Source organism: Sturnus vulgaris, chromosome 8, assembly GCF_052056855.1.
Source record: "Sturnus vulgaris isolate bStuVul1 chromosome 8, bStuVul1.hap1, whole genome shotgun sequence".
NCBI classification, from domain to species: Eukaryota; Metazoa; Chordata; class Aves; order Passeriformes; family Sturnidae; genus Sturnus; species Sturnus vulgaris.
This window is the reverse complement of record NC_142250.1, coordinates 24427655-24447593: the sequence shown is the minus strand read 5'-3', so window position 1 is coordinate 24447593 and position 19939 is coordinate 24427655. Positions and strand designations below refer to the sequence as shown.

The 19939-nt window shown below is 59.7% G+C and overlaps 4 protein-coding genes across 15 annotated transcripts; 3 read left to right on the top strand and 1 right to left on the bottom strand.

Annotated features, from left to right (window-relative positions):
• The first annotated feature begins 844 nt into the window (after nucleotides 1-844).
• Nucleotides 845-3631, top strand: ANKRD2 (ankyrin repeat domain 2). Of its 7 annotated transcripts, XM_014885971.2 has the most exons (9): nucleotides 969-1052; nucleotides 1442-1555; nucleotides 1635-1796; nucleotides 1978-2085; nucleotides 2263-2361; nucleotides 2592-2690; nucleotides 2825-2923; nucleotides 3200-3298; nucleotides 3388-3630. In XM_014885971.2, exons 1-9 carry the CDS (start codon nucleotides 984-986, stop codon nucleotides 3490-3492), a joined length of 954 nt encoding a protein of 317 aa, XP_014741457.1. In that variant the 5' UTR covers nucleotides 969-983; the 3' UTR covers nucleotides 3493-3630. The 7 variants fall into 7 exon arrangements, 5 of the variants coding, with proteins under 5 accessions (XP_088025338.1, XP_088025334.1, XP_088025335.1 ...); XR_015805173.1 differs by having other exon boundaries at nucleotides 845-1052; nucleotides 1978-2361; nucleotides 2825-3105; nucleotides 3388-3427; XM_088169212.1 differs by lacking the exon at nucleotides 2825-2923 and having other exon boundaries at nucleotides 845-1052; nucleotides 3388-3631.
• Nucleotides 3632-4707: 1076 nt separating this feature from the next.
• Nucleotides 4708-7728, top strand: HOGA1 (4-hydroxy-2-oxoglutarate aldolase 1). Of its 4 annotated transcripts, XM_014885993.2 has the most exons (7): nucleotides 4708-4995; nucleotides 5596-5724; nucleotides 5814-5941; nucleotides 6054-6188; nucleotides 6361-6457; nucleotides 6592-6725; nucleotides 7312-7728. In XM_014885993.2, exons 1-7 carry the CDS (start codon nucleotides 4767-4769, stop codon nucleotides 7459-7461), a joined length of 1002 nt encoding a protein of 333 aa, XP_014741479.2. In that variant the 5' UTR covers nucleotides 4708-4766; the 3' UTR covers nucleotides 7462-7728. The 4 variants fall into 4 exon arrangements, 3 of the variants coding, with proteins under 3 accessions (XP_014741479.2, XP_088025343.1, XP_088025342.1); XM_088169217.1 differs by lacking the exon at nucleotides 6592-6725 and having other exon boundaries at nucleotides 4714-4995; XM_088169216.1 differs by lacking the exon at nucleotides 6592-6725 and having other exon boundaries at nucleotides 4714-4995; nucleotides 5814-6188.
• A 72-nt stretch (nucleotides 7729-7800) lies between these two features.
• On the bottom strand, nucleotides 7801-11495 carry MORN4 (MORN repeat containing 4). 3 transcript variants are annotated; one of them, XM_014885997.2, is made up of 5 exons: nucleotides 11378-11495; nucleotides 9621-9718; nucleotides 9394-9508; nucleotides 9199-9308; nucleotides 7801-9056 (listed from the first exon to the last, which is right to left on the bottom strand). In XM_014885997.2, the coding sequence occupies exons 2-5, from the start codon at nucleotides 9685-9687 to the stop codon at nucleotides 8908-8910; spliced, it is 441 nt and encodes a 146-aa protein (XP_014741483.1). In that variant the 5' UTR covers nucleotides 9688-9718; nucleotides 11378-11495; the 3' UTR covers nucleotides 7801-8907. The 3 variants fall into 3 exon arrangements, with proteins under 3 accessions (XP_014741483.1, XP_088025345.1, XP_014741480.1); XM_088169219.1 differs by lacking the exon at nucleotides 11378-11495 and adding an exon at nucleotides 11083-11217; XM_014885994.2 differs by lacking the exon at nucleotides 11378-11495 and having other exon boundaries at nucleotides 9621-9996.
• A 294-nt stretch (nucleotides 11496-11789) lies between these two features.
• PI4K2A (phosphatidylinositol 4-kinase type 2 alpha) lies at nucleotides 11790-19322 on the top strand. Its single transcript, XM_014885985.2, has 9 exons — nucleotides 11790-12396; nucleotides 14939-15139; nucleotides 15387-15518; nucleotides 15597-15750; nucleotides 16312-16373; nucleotides 16810-16909; nucleotides 17167-17300; nucleotides 17589-17648; nucleotides 17785-19322. Exons 1-9 carry the CDS (start codon nucleotides 11824-11826, stop codon nucleotides 17944-17946), a joined length of 1578 nt encoding a protein of 525 aa, XP_014741471.2. The 5' UTR covers nucleotides 11790-11823; the 3' UTR covers nucleotides 17947-19322.
• The last annotated feature ends 617 nt before the right edge of the window (nucleotides 19323-19939 follow it).

Sequence of the window (19939 nt, the reverse complement as noted above, 5' to 3'; positions counted from 1 at the left end):
TGTAGGAGGCTGTCACACCCATGGGACAGGGCACCCAAGGATGGCCCTGGGAACTGCCCAGGAGGGTAACGCTGACGTGTAGCTGTCCGTCCCTCCCCCAGGTCTTGTGCTGGTGGATGGTGCCCAGCGCATTAACTGTCCCAGCACAAGGCAGTGTTGGCCTCATCTTACAAGGGGGGAGTGCTCAGGAGGCTTGAACAATGTTCCTGCTGCCGGGAATAGCTGCCGGCTCTGCCTGTTGGCCCCACGTGAGGCCAGTCTCCTGCTGCCATGTGCTGTGGGGGAGGCCAGGCAGCCTCGGGGACCCTGGCAGGGCTGCTCGGAATGTTCCACACCTGAGGTCATCCTCTAAAGCAGCACAGAGGGGCCATGACTCCTGGCATCCCGTGCTGCCTGCTGCTGGCTGAGAGGCTTGAGAGGACCCAATGCCTCCCTTTGGGGTGGGCAGGCCCCACCCCTACCAAGGTGCCAGGGAGCCTCAATATCGGCGACTGCAGCAGCAGCCGATTGCACAGAGACGGGATGATGGGAGTGGTGGGAGCATCTTGCTTGCCCAGGGTGGGTGGCACAGGCATAGGTGCCTTGCCTGTGGGATGACCCTGGATCATGTCCCTGCTCTGCTGAGCCTCTCTTGACTGGCTGTCACAGGTTCTGCACACCGCAGCTTTCCATAACAAGCACAGGTGTCCTGGCCAACCCGGGGTGTGTGTGGGGGGGGTCTCTTTAAGAGGGTGTAGGGCTGGAGAGGTGAGTCAGGGCCACCAGAAAGCAGGAGGGTGAGCTCATGGCAAAGCTGCCCCAGTCATGTGGAGCAGCCACAGCTGTTGGTGCCCTTGGGCTGTGGGACAGAAGGGCCAGCAGCATAAAGCCCCACAGCCAGCAAAGCCGCCGGTAGCACCAGGAGCCAGGACCGGGAACTCCCTGCCCGTGGTAGCAAGAAGAAGAGGACACATCCTGCACAGGACTGTGCACTGCAGGCAGACATGGAGCTGGATGTGGAACGGGCCAAGGAGCTCATTGAGCAGAAGCTGGCAGAGGAGGAGAAGGAGGAGGTGGGTCCATAGGGCAGCGGAACTTTCCTGGGCTGTTGTAGGAACCCCCATTGTACTCTGTCTATCCTTAGGGACTCAGACATGAGGAGGCTGGCACTGACCTTGCCATCCTGGGAGATATATGAAGGTGCCCAAGGGCTCTTAGGGGGATCAAGTACCCTATCCGATAGCTCTAGCCCATGGGGCAGAAATGAGCAGCCAGCAGGTGCCCAGCTCACCAAATAGGATAAGCAGTCAAGCACAAGCCCAAGGGCTTCTGAGCACCCTGCAGACCTCAGTGGCGAGTGGAGCCATGCCCAGAGCCACCTTCCCAGGCAGGCTGAGGATGGAGACAGTGGGGCTGCTGTGTGCCCAGAGAAGACCATGCAGCACCCACTGTGCCTGTGCAGAAACTCAAAGGGGATGGTGCACGGGAGCCGCCAGCTGTGGAGCGCATGAACACACCTGAGCTGGAGGAGGAGAAACGCCGTGGCCCCAGGAACTGGGGTCTTGAGGCAATCAAGGTGAGTGGATTGGGGTGCAGGGTGGCCAGGGGTGGCTAGTCACAGACAAGTCAAATGGGGTACTGTGTGTGCTCACCAGGGCCAGGAGAAGGTGCGGAGGAGTTCAGTGGATCTGAGGCGGGAGATCATCGACGTGGGGAGCATCCAACGACTCATCGAGCTCCGCAAGCAACGCCGGCAGCGCCGGGCAGAGCGGGCAGCCACCCCCGAGCCCACCCCACCACCTGAGCCCCTGGAGATTGTATGTCAGGGAGTCCAAAAGTGCGGGAGTGGGGCTGCTGGGATAGGGGCCAGACCACCCACAGGCCAGCCCCCGGGTCACCCTACCACTCAGAGACCTCTCTGGGGAAGCAGACCAGGGGGCCTCCATGTTGTTCCCTCTCCTGCACCCCTGTGCTGCCCTGAGCCTGTCCCATTGCCAGGAGGGTCCTGTGGAGCCAGAGACCTTCCTGCGAGCTGCTGTCCAGGGCAAGATGCACATCATTGAGAAGTTTCTGACAGACGGTGGCTCCCCCGACACATGTGATGAGGTAGCATCCCTGGCAGCCACTGGTTGCCCCCAACCTGTGCCATGCCACCAAGTCCTGCAGCCATGCCCCACCATGCCTGTGGGAAAGGGCTGGGACCCTTGGGACAGAGCTGGACGTACAACCAGACTGGGCAGGGGAGGATGCACCTGTGTACTAATGCACCACCCTGTCCCCCAGTTCCACCGCACAGCCCTGCACCGCTCCTCGCTGGAGGGGCATGTGGAAATCCTGAAGAAGCTGCTGGACAGTGGGGCCACTGTTGACTTCAGGGACCGGGTGAGGCTGGATCCTGCTTCCACCTGCATGCTGGTCTGAGCATCTGGGTGTGTTGCAGCCAGAACTACAGCAGGACTGGGGGCCCTGCCGTGGGGCAATGATGTCCCCATCACAGAGGTGGCTGTAGGCAGGGACTCTGCCAGTTTATCTCGAGCATAGGGACCTGCTGGGGCAGGGGACAGACATAGGGTAGGAGTGTCCCCCACCATGACACAGCACTGTATGTCCAGCTGGACTGCACTGCCGTGCACTGGGCCTGCCGGGGTGGGCACCTGGATGCTGTCAAACTGCTGCAGGACCACGGAGCAGACCTCAATGTGAAGGACAAGGTAAGCAGGGCAGAGCAAGTCACAGAGTTGTTCCAGGGGCAGGAGCATACCCTGGAGTACCAGAGCTGACCCTCTGCTGGGTTAGCAGGTGTGGGTGCTGATCCCCCCTGATGTCCATCTCATCCCCCCTCAAGCTGCTCAGCACACCCCTTCATGTGGCCACCCGAACCGGACACCTTGACATTGTGGAGCATCTCATCCACTGCGGGGTGGATATCAATGCCCCAGACAGGGTGAGTGCTGCAGCCATGCAGGCATCACTGGGGGGCAACACTGATCCCCTTCCTTCCTTTGACCCCTCCAAAGGCTTCCAGCACCCACAGTGGGGCACATCTGGACACACATATCCCTGCCCCTGGTGGTTGCAGCCACAGCCAGATCTGGGATAGGAACAGTCCCCATTGTCCGTGTAGAGGTTGGTGTGCTGGGGACTGGGTAGCAGTGCCGGGGACAGGCAGAGGGTCCTTGTCCCTGGACCACAATCTCCAGTGAAGCTGTGTCTCTTACAGGAAGGTGACACAGCGCTGCATGATGCCACACGGCTCAGTCGCTACAAGATCATTAAAACACTGATCTTGCATGGGGCTGACATGATGGCCAAGAATGAGGTGAGTGTGAGGGGCCAGCACCAAGGTCATTTGCTGCCCCACCATGTTGCACCACCTTGTGCCCAGCCTCTCTCTGCCCACTCTTGTAGGCTGGCAAGACCCCAACAGACCTGGTGCAGCAGTGGCAGGTGGACACACGCCAGGCGCTGGAGACCAAGGAGCAGCCACAGGGGGAAATGGAGGTCCCTGCATGATGACACCAGGCAGGGACCAGGGGCTGGTCTCAGCTCCAAGGAGCAAGATCCAAACAAGACTTGTCAATAAAAGTCAGCAAAGAGCAGTGTTTGGCTCCAGGTGGCTTTGAGGTTGGGCAGCCTGCACCAGGGTTGATGGGCCTGGGAAAGCTGGGTTATCCTGGGAGCATGATGAGCCCTGCCTCCTATCACTAGGACTCAAGTATTGGTGACTCCAAGTGGTTCAAAGGCAGGACTCATTGCTGCAGGACACAGATTGCTCGCAGTCTTTCAAAGTCCCACGTGGGCAAGCTCAGGGAGGAAAAATACATGGAGGACTGTGGTTACTGAGCTAAAGAGAGAGAGCAATGACAGCAACACACACAGACCTCCTTAGGGAAAGAAGGCATTTATTGAGAGCATGATTCGTACCCATAGGGTCTTCCGCAGAGCCAAGACAAGACAGTAGCCCACTGGACAACTGAGAAAACGCCCCTGCAACAGCACCCCAGAATGAGTCCTACCGGCACCAGGTGCCAATCCAAATGCCATTAATTCCATTCTATTTTGACCAAACCATCATCTCGGGAGGAAGTCTCCCTACCAGAGCCGAACATGCCACCAGCCTGGGAACGGAGCCAAGAGAACCAGGAGAAGCTCCAGCCTGGGAATGATCCTCTGGCTGCAACCCTCCTAGATCTCTAACAGTGTGTCCACAGAGGACAGCTCAACCTGAGTCCACGTTGTGCTGGAAGCCGGGGCTTTGCCAGAGAGCAGCAGCTGTACCTGTGCTGAACAGCCACTGTGGGGTTGGATGGCTTCTTGTCCTTCTGCCTTTCCTGCTGCAGCCATTCCCGGGAAACATGGTCCCTTTGTACACATGCTGAACGCAGTGCTCACTGCTCCCTATACGGAAATGATCACACTCACCCTTTTACAGGAGACCCTACACTGATAACTGGATCAGGTGATCCCTGACCAAAGCCTTGGGACTGCTTGCAATGCCTGGTCTTTCCCTGGCCTTGCAGCCCAGCCCTGTATGAGGCAGAGGGATGGCTGCCAGAGTTGGCAAGAAGAAGGGAAAACACGGTGCAGCTGCGGTGGCCAAAGCTCATCTGGAGGGGCTCTGTGCTCCTTGCAGCCAGCTCCTGAAGGGGGAAGAACATCCTGAGGTCATCTGGTACAACCCCCATGTCATCTGCCCAGCAGGGTTGCGGGTCCCTCACGTGCCCCGTCAAACATTAACAGCCCCTTGGCGAGGCAAGCAGCACAGCCAGCGGCAGCACCCAGCCACCATGGCATTCAGCACCCTCCTCGCCTCCTCCCTCCGGCCCACCCTGGCAGCTCTGCACTGGGCAGCCTGCAGGCAGTGCCGAGGGCTCAGCACCCCCCAGGGATCAGAGCCCTCACTCAATCTTGGGGGCATCTTTCCACCCCTGGCCACCCCTTTTTCACCCACACAGGAGGTGGACTATGCCCAGCTGGAGGGGAACCTGCGCCGCTATGCCAGCATCCCTTTCCGAGGTAAGTGCTGCCCACTGTCCTTTTCCATGCAGGCTCCCGTCAGATCCCTGCCGGCCACAGAGGCAGCATGCAGGCAGCCTGCCAGCTTCCCAAGAGTGCTCAGCCTCCAGTTGGACTTTGCTCCAGGGCTGGCAACTCCTCGGGTCACCCACCTGGGGCCCTTTGCACGGCACGTCCTCAGGCACACAAGTGTGTCCTTGCACACCCCCACCACACGCTAGCACTTGCTTGCACACACACTCCACACGTGCAGGCTTGCACACATGCTCCACACATAGCTGCAGGCTTCAACCTATGCAATGCACTCCCATGCACACTCAAAAATTCATGGGATATGTATCTGTCTATTGCCAAGGATGGATAGATGATAGGAGCTGCAGAAGAGGCTGCAGCCTCACAAGGATGTTCCCCAGAGTCTCCTCTCTTCTGACCAGGAGGCTGGGACTGCAAGGAGATAGGCAGGAGAGGGCACACTGTGGGCTGTGGAGCTCTGCCTGGGTGCCAGCAGCAAAGAAGGGAGTGAAAGTAATGGGGATACCTGACAGTCCTGGCACCCTTCTCCTGTGCCTGAGCCCTGCCCTCCCCACATCTGTGTTCCAGGACTGGTGGTGCTGGGCTCCAACGGGGAGTATCCGTACCTGGCATCCCGTGAGAGGGTGGAGGTGGTGAGCTGCGTGCGCCGGGCTCTGCCCAGGGACCGCTTGCTGATGGCTGGCTCGGGCTGTGAATGTGAGTGCCTGTGTGGGCAGTGTGGGGGGAAGTGCAGGGGCCATGTGTCCCCCCCCGGAGCACCCTTCACCCCTTTGCCTCCTCCCCAGCCACCCAGGCCACCATCGAGCTGACAGTCAACATGGCAGAGGCGGGGGCTGATGTGGCACTGGTTGTCACACCCTGCTATTACCGGGGGGCCATGACCACTGCTGCCCTGGTCCATCACTACACAGAGGTGAGTCATGTCCAGTGCCTGCCAGCAACTCCAGCTGGGGCAGCAGGACACACACGTCCAATGCATCCCCAACCCACCCCAGCTACTGAAATCTCCTGGCTGCCACCTGCAGGTTGGCGACGCATCCCCCATCCCTGTGGTGCTATACAGTGTCCCTGCCAACACTGGCATGGACCTGCCCATGGAGGCTGTCATCACCTTGGCTCAGCACCCGAACATCATTGGGATCAAGGACAGCGGTGGGGATGTGAGTGGGGCATGACTTTCCCAGGGCTGCTTACCACCAAACCTGTACCTAAGCTGGGAATGGGGAACTGGGACTTGCAGCCCTTCCCTGGACCTCAGGGCTGCCAGAACACAGCCTGCAGCAAGGGGGACTGGGTGATGCCTGCCCCAGGGCATAGCATCTCTCTCCCCAGATCACCCGCATGGGGCTGATGGTCCACAAGACAAGGCAGGAGGATTTCCAGGTGCTGGCAGGATCAGCCAGCTTCCTGCTGGCAAGCTATGCTGTGGGTAAGTGCAGCTGCCCATCCTTGGCTGGGGACGCTGCCTGGGGACACTGGAAGGGGGAGACAAGTGAGACATTGGGAAGTGCTGGCTAGGCACAGCATGCTGAGCTGGCTGCCAATGTGTCCTGGTGTCTCTAGGTGCCTCTGGGGGTGTGTGTGCCCTCGCCAATGTTCTGGGTGACCCACTGTGTCAGCTGGACCACCTGTGCCGCAAGGGCCAGTGGCAGGAGGCCCGTGATCTGCAGCACCGCCTCATTGAGCCCAACATGGCGGTGAGCAGGCAGAACCCCTGGGATGCTGAGTGGAGGGGGTGCCAGGCCATGACAGAGACAAAGAATGGAAGTCCCTGGGGCTGCAAGGGGTGGAGGGGTGGTTCAGGGGGACAGGACAGCACAGCACCTTGACCAGAAAGCTGAGACAGGCTGGAGATGAGAAGGTGGGAAGTGCCAGCCCTGTCATGTTAAGGAACAGCCTTTACACAGCTGGTCCACTGGCACCGGGCACTGCCTGACCCTCTGTGAAAGCCTTGTTGGCTATTTATAGGCAGCACTGTGTGGGGGGAAGAGCTGCTCCTTCCTGGGCCCCTCACTCATTCCACTGTGGAACACTGTGGAGTGTGCTGCAGAGCCCACCGTGCCACAGAGCTCTTGTGTAGAGTCCTGTGCAGGTGTGCTCTGCACCCCCACCCCACAGTGGGCACTCCATGGGGTGCTGCAGCCACCTCACACCCTGCCAGCCTTGCAGCCCCACATGGGGAGTGATGGGCAAGCAAAGGAGCAGGGGCTGCACAGCAGAGCCCAGAGAGTGTGCTGGCCCATGGGAGCCAGAAAGCCTCCATGCCCTCCCTCCCTCCCACAGGTCACCCGCCGGTTTGGGATCCCAGGGCTGAAGAAGGCCATGGAGTGGTTTGGCTACTATGGAGGTCCTTGCCGTGCACCCCTGGCCCCTCTGAGCCCTGCCCAGGTTGAAGAGCTGAGGAGCACCTTCAGTGCCAATGGCTGGCTGTGAGGAGTTCTCCATCTGCCCCTTCCCACACTGGGAAGGTACAGGAGTCAGGGACCCTGGGAATTGGGGACACTTTGGGGACACTCGGAGGTGGCCAAGAGAAGGCTGCCCATGTTACTCTTTCCCGTTAGACAGGGCTGCATTGGGCAAAGTGGGTGGAGGAGGGCAACCCCAAGCCAGCCCGCATCCCTGCCAGCCCCCAGGGTCCTGCTGTCTTTGCCTGGGAAGGAGTAGATCGTTGTGCCATGAATAAACCTGCCATCTCCTCTCTGTGTCTGCAGCCCTGTCTGTGCAAGGCCCCCATGCCATCCCTGCTCCCAGCAAAAAAGACATGGCACGGTGTTTGGCAACATGGTTTACTCAGCTGAGGCCCGTGCAGGCAGCAGCACAAGGCAGGGTCATAGCAAGGCACGGGACCCAGTGCAGGCAGAGACTGACAGGGAGGGCACAGCCCCTGCAACAGTGGGCAGTGAGGGCTGCTGGGACCCCTGTGCCACAGCCAGCCAGACCACACCGGGGGTGAAGATGAACATGCAATGGGGCGATGAAGAACGCATGTGGGGGGCAAAAATGGGGAACTATGTGCCCCCTGCCTGCCCCTTTGCCATACCTCTATCCCCTCCCACCCTGCCCAGGCCTCCTGCTCCAGCCCTGGCTACCACACAGCCCTGCTCATGTCCCTCATTCTAGGCTCCATCTGACCCTTCTCCTTGCTCACCATTGCCGCCATCCTCCACCAGCGTGCAGCAGACATGTGCCAGGCTGGGTACTCCTCAGTCCCTCTTAGTGGGCATGCTGCTGCTGATGTCCCCAAGGCCGTGGGTGAATGGGTGGATTGGCACAGGGATGAGGGGAACACAGCCCATTGGTTGGCCCTGAGAGCAGGCTGGGCTCTTTGGGGACACAATGTCACCATACCCTGGGCATGCAGGGAGATGGTCAGTCACCCAGAGCTGAGGGTGCAGGCCATGGTATGCTCGGGGTGCCCACCCTGCCTCCAGGACCAGGGCAGCAAAGTGAGCCAGGAGCTGCCCCTCTGGGGCACATGATTCAGTCAGGAGCTTCCAGCCAAGGCACCCTGGCAGTGGGGTCAGGGACCAGTATCTGCCCCTCTGCTCCATCCTCTGCAGCTGGCTAGCAGCTGTAGTGGTCCACAGTCTTCCTGGGGGGAAGACAGGCCAAGCCCCTGTCACCCTGTCCTTCTGCTGCACCAGCAGGTGCCAGGGCTTCAGCCAGAAAGAGAAGGCACCACGGCTGCCCCAGGGCACTTGGGTGGAGAGCGGAGGTCCCATCCCCTCCAGCGGCAGGGGTTTGGCAGGAGGACGCTTGGAGGGGAAGAAGGGCAGGGAGGCACCCAGCAGCACCACTTCCCTTCTCCAGGGCCAGCAGGGCCAGCCAGTGCCTAAGTAGGGGGGTCCCTGCTCTGGTGGGAGGGGACGTGGGGCACCATCACGCTGTCAGGCTGTGGGCAGACTTGGAGGCACCCTGGGCCCTCTGGATAATGGCAGTGCATTTCTCCCGCCGCAGCAGCTTGTTGTTCTCAAAGAAGCCCTCGTTGCGGGGCACGCCGTGGGAGCCATCAGGGAAGGTCAGGAGACCTGGGGACGGGAGGGAAGGGCTAAGAGTGAAGAGGCAGGGAGCTGCACCCACCGGGGAAGGAGGGATGAAGCAGGAGATGCTGGAAGGGGCTGTGCTGAGCAGAGGCTGTGCAGATACCTGCACCGTGCTGCCAGCACTCACCGAAGCCATATACACGCCCGCCTTTGAACTCGCCCTCGAAGGTCATGTTGTCACAGCGAGTGAAGACTCCCACGCCATTGAACTTGCCTTGCACAAACTCCCCTTCGTACCTGTGTGGGAGGATCTCCTGAGGCGGCAGCTCCCCACGGCAAGTGGGAATGCCTGGGGAGGTGTACACAGGAGTACTGTGCCCACCTGGAGCCATCGGAGAAGGTGAGCACGCCGCAGCCGTGGAAGAGCCCATTCTCGAAGTGTCCCACGTAAGCAGTGCCATCAGCAAATGTCAGCTGTCCGATGCCGTGCCTGCGACCTAGAGAGAGCATAAATAGGCAGCACTGGACAGAGGAAGGACCTGCCCCAGTGTGGAGCTGAGCAGAGATGTGGGGTTTGCTTGTCCCCCAGCACAGGCTGCCACATCTCACCTTCTTTCCACTCGCCGCGGTACTCCTCCCCGTTGGAGTAGGTGAAGGAGCCTTTGGTGAGGGTCATGGCAGCAGCCTCCGGCACAGCAGGACAAGAGCTGGCGGGGAGAGGCACAGAGAACTGCTGGGCAGGGAGAGCAGCTCGGCTTCCCCAGAGCCCTTGCATCCTCTCAGCTTGCAGAGAGGCGCCTGTCTGCCCTGGGGACAGCTCTGCTAGGGCACAGCACAGACGAGAACGTGACCCCAGGAGCATAGCTGCCCTGCCCAGGCTCTGAAACCCCAGCTGCCAGGTTCGGGTTGCTGCCCACCCCACTGCAGGGCTCAGGGAGATGTGAGCCCATGGGGGTCACAGCCCTGTGAAATGTGAGTGAGTGGCGGGAAGAGGAGTGTGGCAGGAACTGGCTGCCTCCATCATGGCACTCCAGCAGAACCCCAGAGGTCCTGCACTGAGCAGGCTCAGGCCAGGCACCACTCTCAGTTCAGCTGGGGCAGTCCCAGGCAGAGACAAGCGTTTTGGAGAGGAGATGCTTGCTGGATTGTGCTCAGTGACAGTTCTGGAGAAGGAACAGAGAGCTTGTGAAGTTTCCAGATTCAGCATCAAGAATGGGCAGACCCAGCTGAACCCCAGGTATGAGAGGTCACTCCTCCTAAGAGGGACAGCAGAGATAGGATCCTGGGGATTCAGAGCTTTGCTCAGCTACCTGGGGTTTGCAAACCTGCCTGCCAACAGCAAGCAGCCCTTGAAGCCCTGCACACCTCACAGAGCCCTGTCACGCAGCACAGCTCTGGCCAGCACACAGGGAATAGAGAATAGAGACAGCCCCGCAGGTGGGCTGGGCGCTGCCTCTCCAGCAGCTGTAGGTGCAGCTCAGGCAGTGCCACCGACGGGAAGGGGCTCCCAGCATTTAAGCGGGGTCTATCTGCTTACAGCAGGCTGTGCATCACCCAAGAGGTGGGTACTGAACCACACGAACCAGCAGGACGCGGCACTCAGAAGCACAACAGGAACTTGCCAGGGCTTTGTGTCCAGAGAAATGGCCCCAGCCAAGGCGAACAGCGACTGAACAGTGCTCTCTGCTGATGGGAGGGACCGGGAGCGCATCGCCGGCTCCCACCCTGCAGCCCGCCCATCCATGCCAGGCGGAGGAGAGGGTGATACCGCGGGCTCGTGAACCGTGAACTCGGCCAGCACGGCCTGTGACACTTCACCCCACGAACACTACACAGGACAGCACCCCACGAGCACTCCAGCCCGCCCAGCAGCCGGACGCGCCCGCGCTGGGCTCCCACCACCCGAGCCTGCATGTACCACGCCCGCCGCAAGCAGGGACAACGCGCCCAGCAAAGCCCGAATCGCACAGCGGCCGAGGGGTACACGACCCCGTGGAACCCCACATCCCCGGCAAAGGCACGGACATCCGGCCCGTGCCACGCACCCACGGGGGATGCGCGCACACCTCACCTGGGGAATGTGTCCGGGGGCGTGACCGAGCCCACAGGTGATGCACCCGCACCCCGATGTACCAATATCCCGTAGTGTCTCTGTCCCCCGGGTAATGCACCCGCACCCCGCCGTGTCCGTGCACCCACGGCTGATGCACCCACAGCCCGGTGTGTTCATGCACCCACGACTGATACACGCACGGCCCACCACCGGGACACGCGTGGCGACGCTCACGGGCCCAGTGCGTGCGCAGGAGCGGGGCGGGAGGGGCGGGGCGGGGCGGGCGGCGCAGAGTCCCGCGGCCCGAGCTAACCTGGCTCCGCGCTGTCCACCGACAACGCTCCCCACCACGTCCCGCCGAGGGGCGGTGGCCGCCACCGCCCCTGCCAGCACCCCGCCCCGCCGGACGGTGCCACGCCGCCAGCGTCCATCCCCACTCGCCATTGGCTGTTTCCACGGCAACCGCTAGCAACGCGACTGTTCATTGGCCAGCTGCGCAGCACACCCTCGCCGGCCGCCATCTTTGTGTGGGGCAAGGAGCTCGCCACTGCGGGCGTGGCTGCAGAGGGGCAGTGCCCTCGCCCTGCCGCCATCCTTGTGAAGGGCAGCAATGGCCACGGCCACTCCAGAGCACCCATCTTTCTATAGGGCACTGGCGCCAGCCTCCACGGCGGGGATGTACGAGGGGCGAACGCACCCTGGCCTCCTCCAACGAACGGTGCGAAGCGCGAGAGCTTCCGAACTAGCCCCAGCGGCATCATGGCCGCAGCCGCCCCCGCGGTTCCGGCCGCTGTGGCTGGGCTGGGCGTGGCGCGACGGGCGGTGGAGCAGCCAGCGGGGTGTGGCGGGGGGCGGAGCAGCCCCTGGGGTGCCGTGACGCGGACGGAAGCGGAAGCAGCAGCAGCCGCGGCACGGCGGGGCCGGGCGGGCGGCGCGATGGACGAGACAAGCCCGCTGGTGTCGCCGGAGAGGGCGCAGGGCCCTGATTATGGGCTGCCGGGGGGTGCCGTGCGCGCCCTCCCGCCCGCTGCGCCCCCGCCGCCCTCCCCTCCCGGCTCCCCTGGTGGCCGCGACCGCGAGCGGCAGCCGCTGCTGGAGCGCGGGGCGCGGGGCCCGGCAGCGGCACAGGCCCAGGCGCAGGCCCAGGCGGCGGCAGCGGCAGCAGCGGCGGCGGCGGCGGCGGCCGCGCAGAGGGAGCGCAACGACTTCCCCGAGGATCCCGAGTTTGCCGACGTGGTGCGGCGGGCTGAGCTGGCCAGCGAGCGCGGCATCTTCCCCGAGCGCATCTCGCAGGGCTCCAGCGGTAGCTACTTCGTGAAGGACCCGCAGGGGGTGAGCTGGGCCTAGCCCCGTGTGGCCGACCCCGGGGTGGTGCCGCTCCCGTCGCTCCGGAGGCCTGTGGGCTGAGCGACACTGGCGGGCGTGAGCGGCCGCGGAGGGCTGGAAGGAGCGGCCAGAGCGGTTCTGAGCCTCCCCGGGGAGAAATACACTGGATCCAGCAGCGAAAGTGTGGGGCAGCAGTGTCCAAGTGCTGATTCAACCTCTTCTGCGGCTTCGTGCCCAAGGAGGAGGGGTCACCCCATCCCACAGGCCCGTGTATCAGCATCTGAACACAGGGACTCCAGCCTCAGGGCTGTGACTCTGTGTGCTGAGCTGGTTTTAGCCTGTTTTTTTGAACTGAGATGTCTTCTTTGTGGCTGTGTGATTGGTATAATCGAGACAAAGTCCTTGGCATGTAGCTGGTCCCCTATAGACCTGGTCAGCTGTGTGGCAGCCGTCTTTGTGCCACTGACTGGATGAGTGTGCAGCACAGGCTGGCTTGTCTTGTGACCTGCTGTTCCCTGCCTCATTACTTGAGCTGTTGCTGTTTCCTGTGACTCCGTTGCCTCGTATGTGCTGGGATGCTTCCAGGGAAGTAGGAGTGAGCTCTGTGGTCTCTGGTGTGTCCTAGTTTTGCCTCTGTGGGTGAAGGCTGGCGCCTGCAAGCTGTGGCAGGCAGTTCCCAGCTCAGCTGATGGCATGTGGGGAAATACACACTTGTGCCACAGCCCAGTTCCCTCCTATTGCCCAATATGAGATTTGGAGTGGGCAGCCAGATGAGCTGCCTGGGGATTGCAGCTTGGAGGCTGCCTGGCTGTAGGAGACCCAAGCTCAAGGACAGCTGCTGGAACATGAGTGCGAGGAGCCAAAGTCTGTGTACTTCTGGTGTTGTCAGCTGGCAGGTCCCCCAGATTATCCTGCTGTCAGCAAACATGGTGTGTGAGTGGTTGCTGTGAGTGCTGCCCAGGGTTACCAGAAACATCCCACTGTTGGCATGGGAGAGAGTGCAGCATGTAGATATTGTGGGCAGCAGGGGGAAGAGATCGGGGGGAAGAACTTTCCTCTTTGATTATTTCTCTTGAGGTTACTAAGGCCTGAGCTGTTCCAGTTGGGCTGTGCTGCCCAGCCCCAGTAGTTACGATCACCCCACTGCTAGGTGCTCCTCTGTGCTGGCCGGGCTCCCTGTGCCTTGCTGCCGGCACCAGGCAGACCTGTTTTCCCTGTCAGTGCTGCTCTCAGCACGGGTCCGTCTGGAAGGGGATGCTGTGCTGCCAGGCCTCTGGTTTCCACTTCAGTACTGTCCCTGCCTGGCTGGGCCTTGCTCGGCTGGACTGGTTCCATGGAGCACAGGGCTTCATGCTGCCAGCGCTCCTCCTGACAGGCCTCTTTGCGGGATTATATCCAAAGATGGGTTGATGGTCATGTGACAGCCCTGTGGGGCTGGTACAGGGGTTTGCCTTCCTGCCTGCCGTGGGAAAGTGGCTCCACCATGTGATTTGGACATGGCTCAAGTGATCTTGTTCCCTTAAACCTTCCTTTCTGTCTTCCTGGTAGACAAAACCTTGGTTCTGCTTGCTCTGGCCTGGCTTTTGGCCCCTGACAGACTGAGATTGCATTGAGGTTCCCTGATGAAGCAGTGGGACTCATCTACTTCCACATTCTGGCAGGAGCTCAGTCAGGGAAGTGATGCCCACTCAGGCCAGGGCTAGCAGTACCTTTGGGGAGAAGGCCTGCTTGCATGTGCTGCTGAGTCACCCCAGAGCAGGGACTTCTAGCCCCCCAGGGGTGCCTGACTTGTGGGGACAGGTGGCCGTGCCTTGTCCTGTCCCAGTTCTTCTCTCATCTGTGTGCCGTGGAAGGGCTGGTTCAGTGGTGCAGTGCCCTGCAGAAGGCTTCTGTGGCCTCTGTGGCAGTGAGGTACCCACACTGCTGTCCTCACTGTTGGGCTGGTGTATGCAAGGCTGGGTTGAGAGGCTGGGAGTGCTGCTGCTACCAGCTGGTGACCAGTTTGGAGCAGCCTGTGCCTTTTCATCCACAGTGTATCCAGAGAGTCAGCCCTTCTGCCCTTGGCTCCTCTGGGGTCCTGCAGGTGCTTGGCTGTTACGGTCCTTTTCCTCTGGTCAGCTTGGGATCAGCTCTGCTCAATGGATTTTTGAGCCAGGGCAGGGATTGCTATCCCTTTCCTGTGTGGATGTAATGACCAGCGATGAGCAGTAGCTCTCCCCAGCCATCCAAAGATTGCAGGAATGAGACTGATGTGTTTACCAGGAGACTGCATCATCACTGGTGTTTTTTGCGATATATGTTGTATATAAAGGTCTCTGGGCCACACTCTGCTCTTCTGGAATGGGGTACTGGCTGGAGGGGGGTTCTTCCCAGCTCTGCCCACCTCCCTCCCAGGAGCTGTGGGGTTTTGCCTGATCCCAGGAGACTGGTTATTAATCTAATGAGGGGAAGTTCTGGACCTCTTCTGTAGTGTCCCTGCTATGGGCTGGCGAAGGTGTCCCAGCTCTGCCAACTTCGTGGACTCAGCCCTCTTCTCTCCCACTCACAGAAAATCATTGGCGTCTTCAAGCCCAAGAATGAGGAGCCATACGGGCAGCTGAACCCCAAGTGGACCAAGTGGCTGCAGAAGTTGTGCTGTCCGTGCTGCTTTGGGAGAGACTGCCTTGTCCTGAACCAGGGCTACCTGTCAGAGGCGGGTGCCAGCCTGGTAGACCAGAAACTGGAACTCAACATTGTTCCCCGCACAAAGGTGAGGAGACAGCTGCTGGGGTCTTGTTCTGGGGAAGCTTTTGTGTGCTTCCACACAGCTCTGCTTGCACCTTATCTTGTGGCACTGCTGACCTAGGAGATGGAGTGCTCTAGACTGGGACTGTTTCTATTTAAACCCTGGGAATCCTTGTGTTAGGCAGAGCTGTGGGAAATGCTGTGTCTTGGTTTTATCAGGCAGTCCTGTGACTTGCCAGAGGTCCCTGCTGACTGTGCTCATGTTCCTCCAGGTGGTGTATCTGGCCAGTGAGACCTTTAACTACAGTGCCATTGACAGGGTGAAGTCCCGAGGAAAGAGGCTGGCCCTGGAGAAGGTGCCGAAAGTTGGCCAGCGCTTCAACCGCATTGGTCTACCACCCAAGGTAGGGCTGCCAGCCTCCATGCCTGCCTGTTGGTACCTCCCTGGCCTTCTGTAATGCAGCCTGTAACCCTTGCTTCAGGTGGGCTCCTTCCAGCTCTTTGTGGAAGGCTACAAGGATGCAGACTACTGGCTGCGGCGGTTTGAAGCTGAGCCGCTCCCGGAGAACACTAATCGGCAGCTGCTGCTGCAGTTCGAACGACTGGTAGTGCTGGATTACATCATCAGGAATACAGGTAGGGCCAGCTGCCTGGCATTGGATGCTGCCTGCTCCTTCATGTCCTACCATGCTGGAGAAAGGGTTTTGGTGGGTTTTCCCTGCACCCAAAACTCATCCCCTTGATTGCTGCCAGGTGACATCTGCCTCTAGGTAAAGTGCAGCTGCTGGGCTGCTCACCACCTGTGGCTCAGGCTGCTGGCCAATTTACTGCAGGTCTGAATCTACCACAGTGCTCAGGTGAAAATTTTCCAGCTGTGAGGATCCAGAAATCCAGCACCTAACTGTGCCCTGTACCCCATTTCACACTGTGTTCCTGAGTTTCTGCCAGGCTGGAAGGGATTGAGGTTGCATGCTGGGGCTTGCAGGCTGACCTTTCTCTTGGGAGCTGCAATATGTGGACCTCTAGGGCTGTCTGTGAGGGACTTGATGTGGCTTCCCATGCAGCAAGTTAAGGGCTCTGGGAGTTTGTGCCTAAAATGTATCTGTCTCACTTCTGGGCCAGAGGAGGAATAGTCTTCTGCCCAGCATGGTGCAGGGAGGCCCTGATGCAAACACAGTTGGTTTTATCTCCCTGCAGATCGGGGCAATGACAACTGGCTCATCAAGTATGACTGTCCCCTGGATAGCGCGGGTGTGCGGGTGAGTGGCTGCTCCTGCACAGGGGAAATACAGGGACTCTGCTCCTGGAAGCTGCCTGCTTGGCAGGCAGGACAGGAATTTCCCATCTGGCTTGGGTTTCCAAGTGTGTTGAGGCCTGATCTTGTCTCCTGGGCCTTTTGTTACTGTTTGTGTTGGTGGTTTGTGGCCTAGTGGGACTTCTTGAGGATACAGCTGAACTCTGGGGGGGAAACTGGTGTTGCTGGACCTTAGAGTGAGGCCTGGGAGGGAAGCAGCTTTGTCCCCCTTCCCACCCAAAGCAGATTATGTTTCCCTGTGGTTAAGGGGCCATGCTACAGGCAAGAGGCTGCTGTGCCTCTGGCAGCCAGGGCAGAGATCTGACAGGACATGCAGGGAGTAGGAGAAGAACTGTTCCTGCTGGGAGGACCTCCTTGTGACATGCTTCACTTCCTTCCAGGACAGCGACTGGGTGGTGGTGAAGGAGCCCATCATCAAGCTGGCTGCTATAGACAATGGTTTGGCCTTTCCCTTGAAACACCCGGACTCCTGGAGAGCATGTGAGTCCCTCAAGCTATGCCAAGGCACCATGGCAAGCCATACAACGTCATGCTTGGGAATCTTCCTCAAGGACTGTAGAGGAGGGGACTAGGGCTGTACCTCTGAAACTTCTGGGTTCATGGGCAGCTCCTGAGCAGAGACTGTAGAAGGCAGATGCTGGACCCTGTGTCCCAGATGCAGGGAATCTTGCACCCAAGGATATGTGGCAGCATGTGTTGCTTCCCCCAATTCTAATGTCTCCTGCTTCCTTCCACAGATCCGTTCTACTGGGCATGGCTACCCCAGGCCAAAATCCCCTTTTCACAGGAGATCAAGGACCTGATTCTTCCCAAGATCTCAGACCCCAACTTTGTCAAGGACTTGGAAGAAGATTTGTATGAGCTCTTCAAGGTGAGCTGAAGGAGTGGGTGAAGATTATGTGGTAGGAGGAAAACGGGAGTGGTGTTGGAGAGCTCCCTGTCAAGGCTGCAGGGACAGAAAGGTGGTCAGGCTTCTGACAGTGTTTCTGGGCTGAGGCACAGCAGGGTTATCCGTCTGCCAGGAGCTGAAGATTCAATGTGGGAGATGCAGGAAACCCATGGAACAGGACAGAGGGAGGGGCTTACTTGGGGAATAGGCATCTTGTTCATGGCATGAAGCAGTGGGTGGATCTTGTATTCTTTGCTCTCTCTCTTGCAGAAAGACCCTGGCTTTGACAGGGGACAGTTTCACAAGCAGATTGCTGTCATGAGAGGCCAGGTAAGCTGTGCATAGGAAAGACAGATGGCTGAGGTAGGAATACTTGTCCTGCCATAGTATCAGGAAGGGTGCTGGAGTGTATGCTCTCTGTTGCTCTGGCAGGGCAGCTCAGGCATTGCTCTGTTGTGCCATACAGATCCTGAATCTGACTCAGGCGTTGAAAGATGGGAAGAGTCCACTGCACCTGGTTCAGATGCCACCCGTGATTGTGGAAACAGCACGTTCCCACCAGCGCTCCGCCAGTGAGTCCTACACGCAGAGCTTCCAGAGCCGGAAGCCTTTCTTCTCATGGTGGTAGCTGTGAGAGCCGTGGGCAGGGCTTGGCCACCTCGGACTAGCACTGCGAGAGGAGCTGGGCCACTGCTGGCTCCTGTGGCTGGAACTCGACCTTCAGGGTAGAGCAAGCAGATGCGGCTGGAAGAACCTGCAGCTGAACTGGAGGAGCCAGGCAGATTGGGCATGGTCCCTCCCCAGCTCCATTGGAGCTTGGTGCCCTGCCTGGGGCAGAGGCCAGGGGGAGGTGTGGAGGTCTGCCAGGAACTGTAGCATGGCTGGAACCCTGCTCCTGCCTCTGTTCCTTGGCCTGCATGTGGTTCTGAGCACCCCTGCTTGGGGCTGGGATGAACAGGCTACCTGCGCCAGGATCCGTCCAGCCCTCTACACCAGCCACTGGCCCTTTTTTTTTCCCCACCATGCCAGTTGCCAGGCTGGGAAGGCCTTTAGCAGGTGATACCCCCTCTGTTTCCCTGAGGGTGTGCTGTACTCCTTCACTGTCCCTCCAGTGCCCCAGCCCCGTGCACGCTGCTTTCCTCAGGGGGAGTTCCTGCTGCCCACTGGTGTAGCGGGGACCACAATGAACGGTTGTTCTCTGGCTAGAGGCTCGAGGAGGGGACATAAGAGGAACAAGACATGGTACTGGCTTGGGTGCAGTTAGACAGTAAGGAGAAAAAAGTGCTGGCTTGTCCCTGTGAAGGGCAGGTGGCTTTCAGAGCTCTCCCATGGGAGCTCTCCCCTTCTGCCCCAGTCCATTTCTCCTACCTGGTCTCCATGGCTGCTCTCGCTTGACCTTTTCCCTCTTTCCCAGCAAGCTTCCTGGCTGCTGTGTAGCCAGCATGGTGCCAGCCTTGTCTGTGCCTAAGGACCCTCTGAGGGACAGGGGCTGCTAGGGAAAGGCCAGAGGGGCTCTTCGACTACATGGGTGGGAGCACTGGGGGACCAGCATGGACTCCTGGCTGCCCTGGAGCTGACAATCTTGCAGGCCTGCTGTGGGTGGGGGAGGCAGGGAGCCCCTCTCTTACCAGCAGCTGCTGAGCTTGTGTTGTATAAAACAGCACCAGGGCTGCTGCCTGCACCTGCTTGCCTTGAGCTGTGACTTCTCAGGCTGCTGGGGAAAGTCAGTGTTGGGTCTTACTGTCCTGTTAGCCCATCTTTGGAGAGCGAGAGGGATTAAAGGCAGGTGAACCTGGGAAGGCAGAGCAGTTGCTTTGTCTCCTGCAATGGGGAGGGGGCTCAGCACTGGCTGTGTAAGCACAGAGGGGGCAGCAGTGGAGATCCCAACTCCCCGGCCAGGCCCAGCTGCATTTGACTGACCCAAAATGTATTGTTCTAATGCACTGTAGAAATGTATGTAATGTATTTAAACCATGAATAACAGAGCTGCCATTCAGCTGGCTACATCTGCACCTCTGCAACACGCTAGAGCAGGTTGGGGCTCCTCAGCCTATGGCTGGTATCCATATGTACCTGCACAGGGATGCACTGGCCTCCTGCAACTGCTGGAGCTGCTGCAGGACAGAGTCCCTTTCCTGTCTGCTCATGCTGGGCATTGAGGGCAACCAGCTGCCCAGGCTGTCCCTTGGAATCCTGTGTCTGCAGGTCCTGCTTCAGTCTCTCCTGGGCCCAGTGGCTCTTGGAGAGGGAGCTGTGGAGGCTGAAGATGAGGCTGCCCAGCTGCCACTTCTCCTCGAAATGGCCACATTCAGACTGCAAGGCTGCTTTCTGCAGCTGCTTCCCCTCCTTTAGCCACAGGAACATGGCCTGGAGTTTTGCTCTTTTGGCAGCAAGGCTGGCTACCTCCTACTTCAGCTCCTTCAGATTCAGAATGTCCCCCGTGCCTTCTCCGTTCTCCTGGGTGCTATACTCTTCCAGCTTAGCCACCTGGACTTCCAGCAGAGAAATCTTTCCCTGGAGAATGTCTGTTATCTCTTCCAAACATTCCTTCTTGTGCAAGGCAAGCTTGTTCTTTAGTTGTCCCTGTGACTGTGCCAGGGCAGTTACTGTGTGACTCTGCA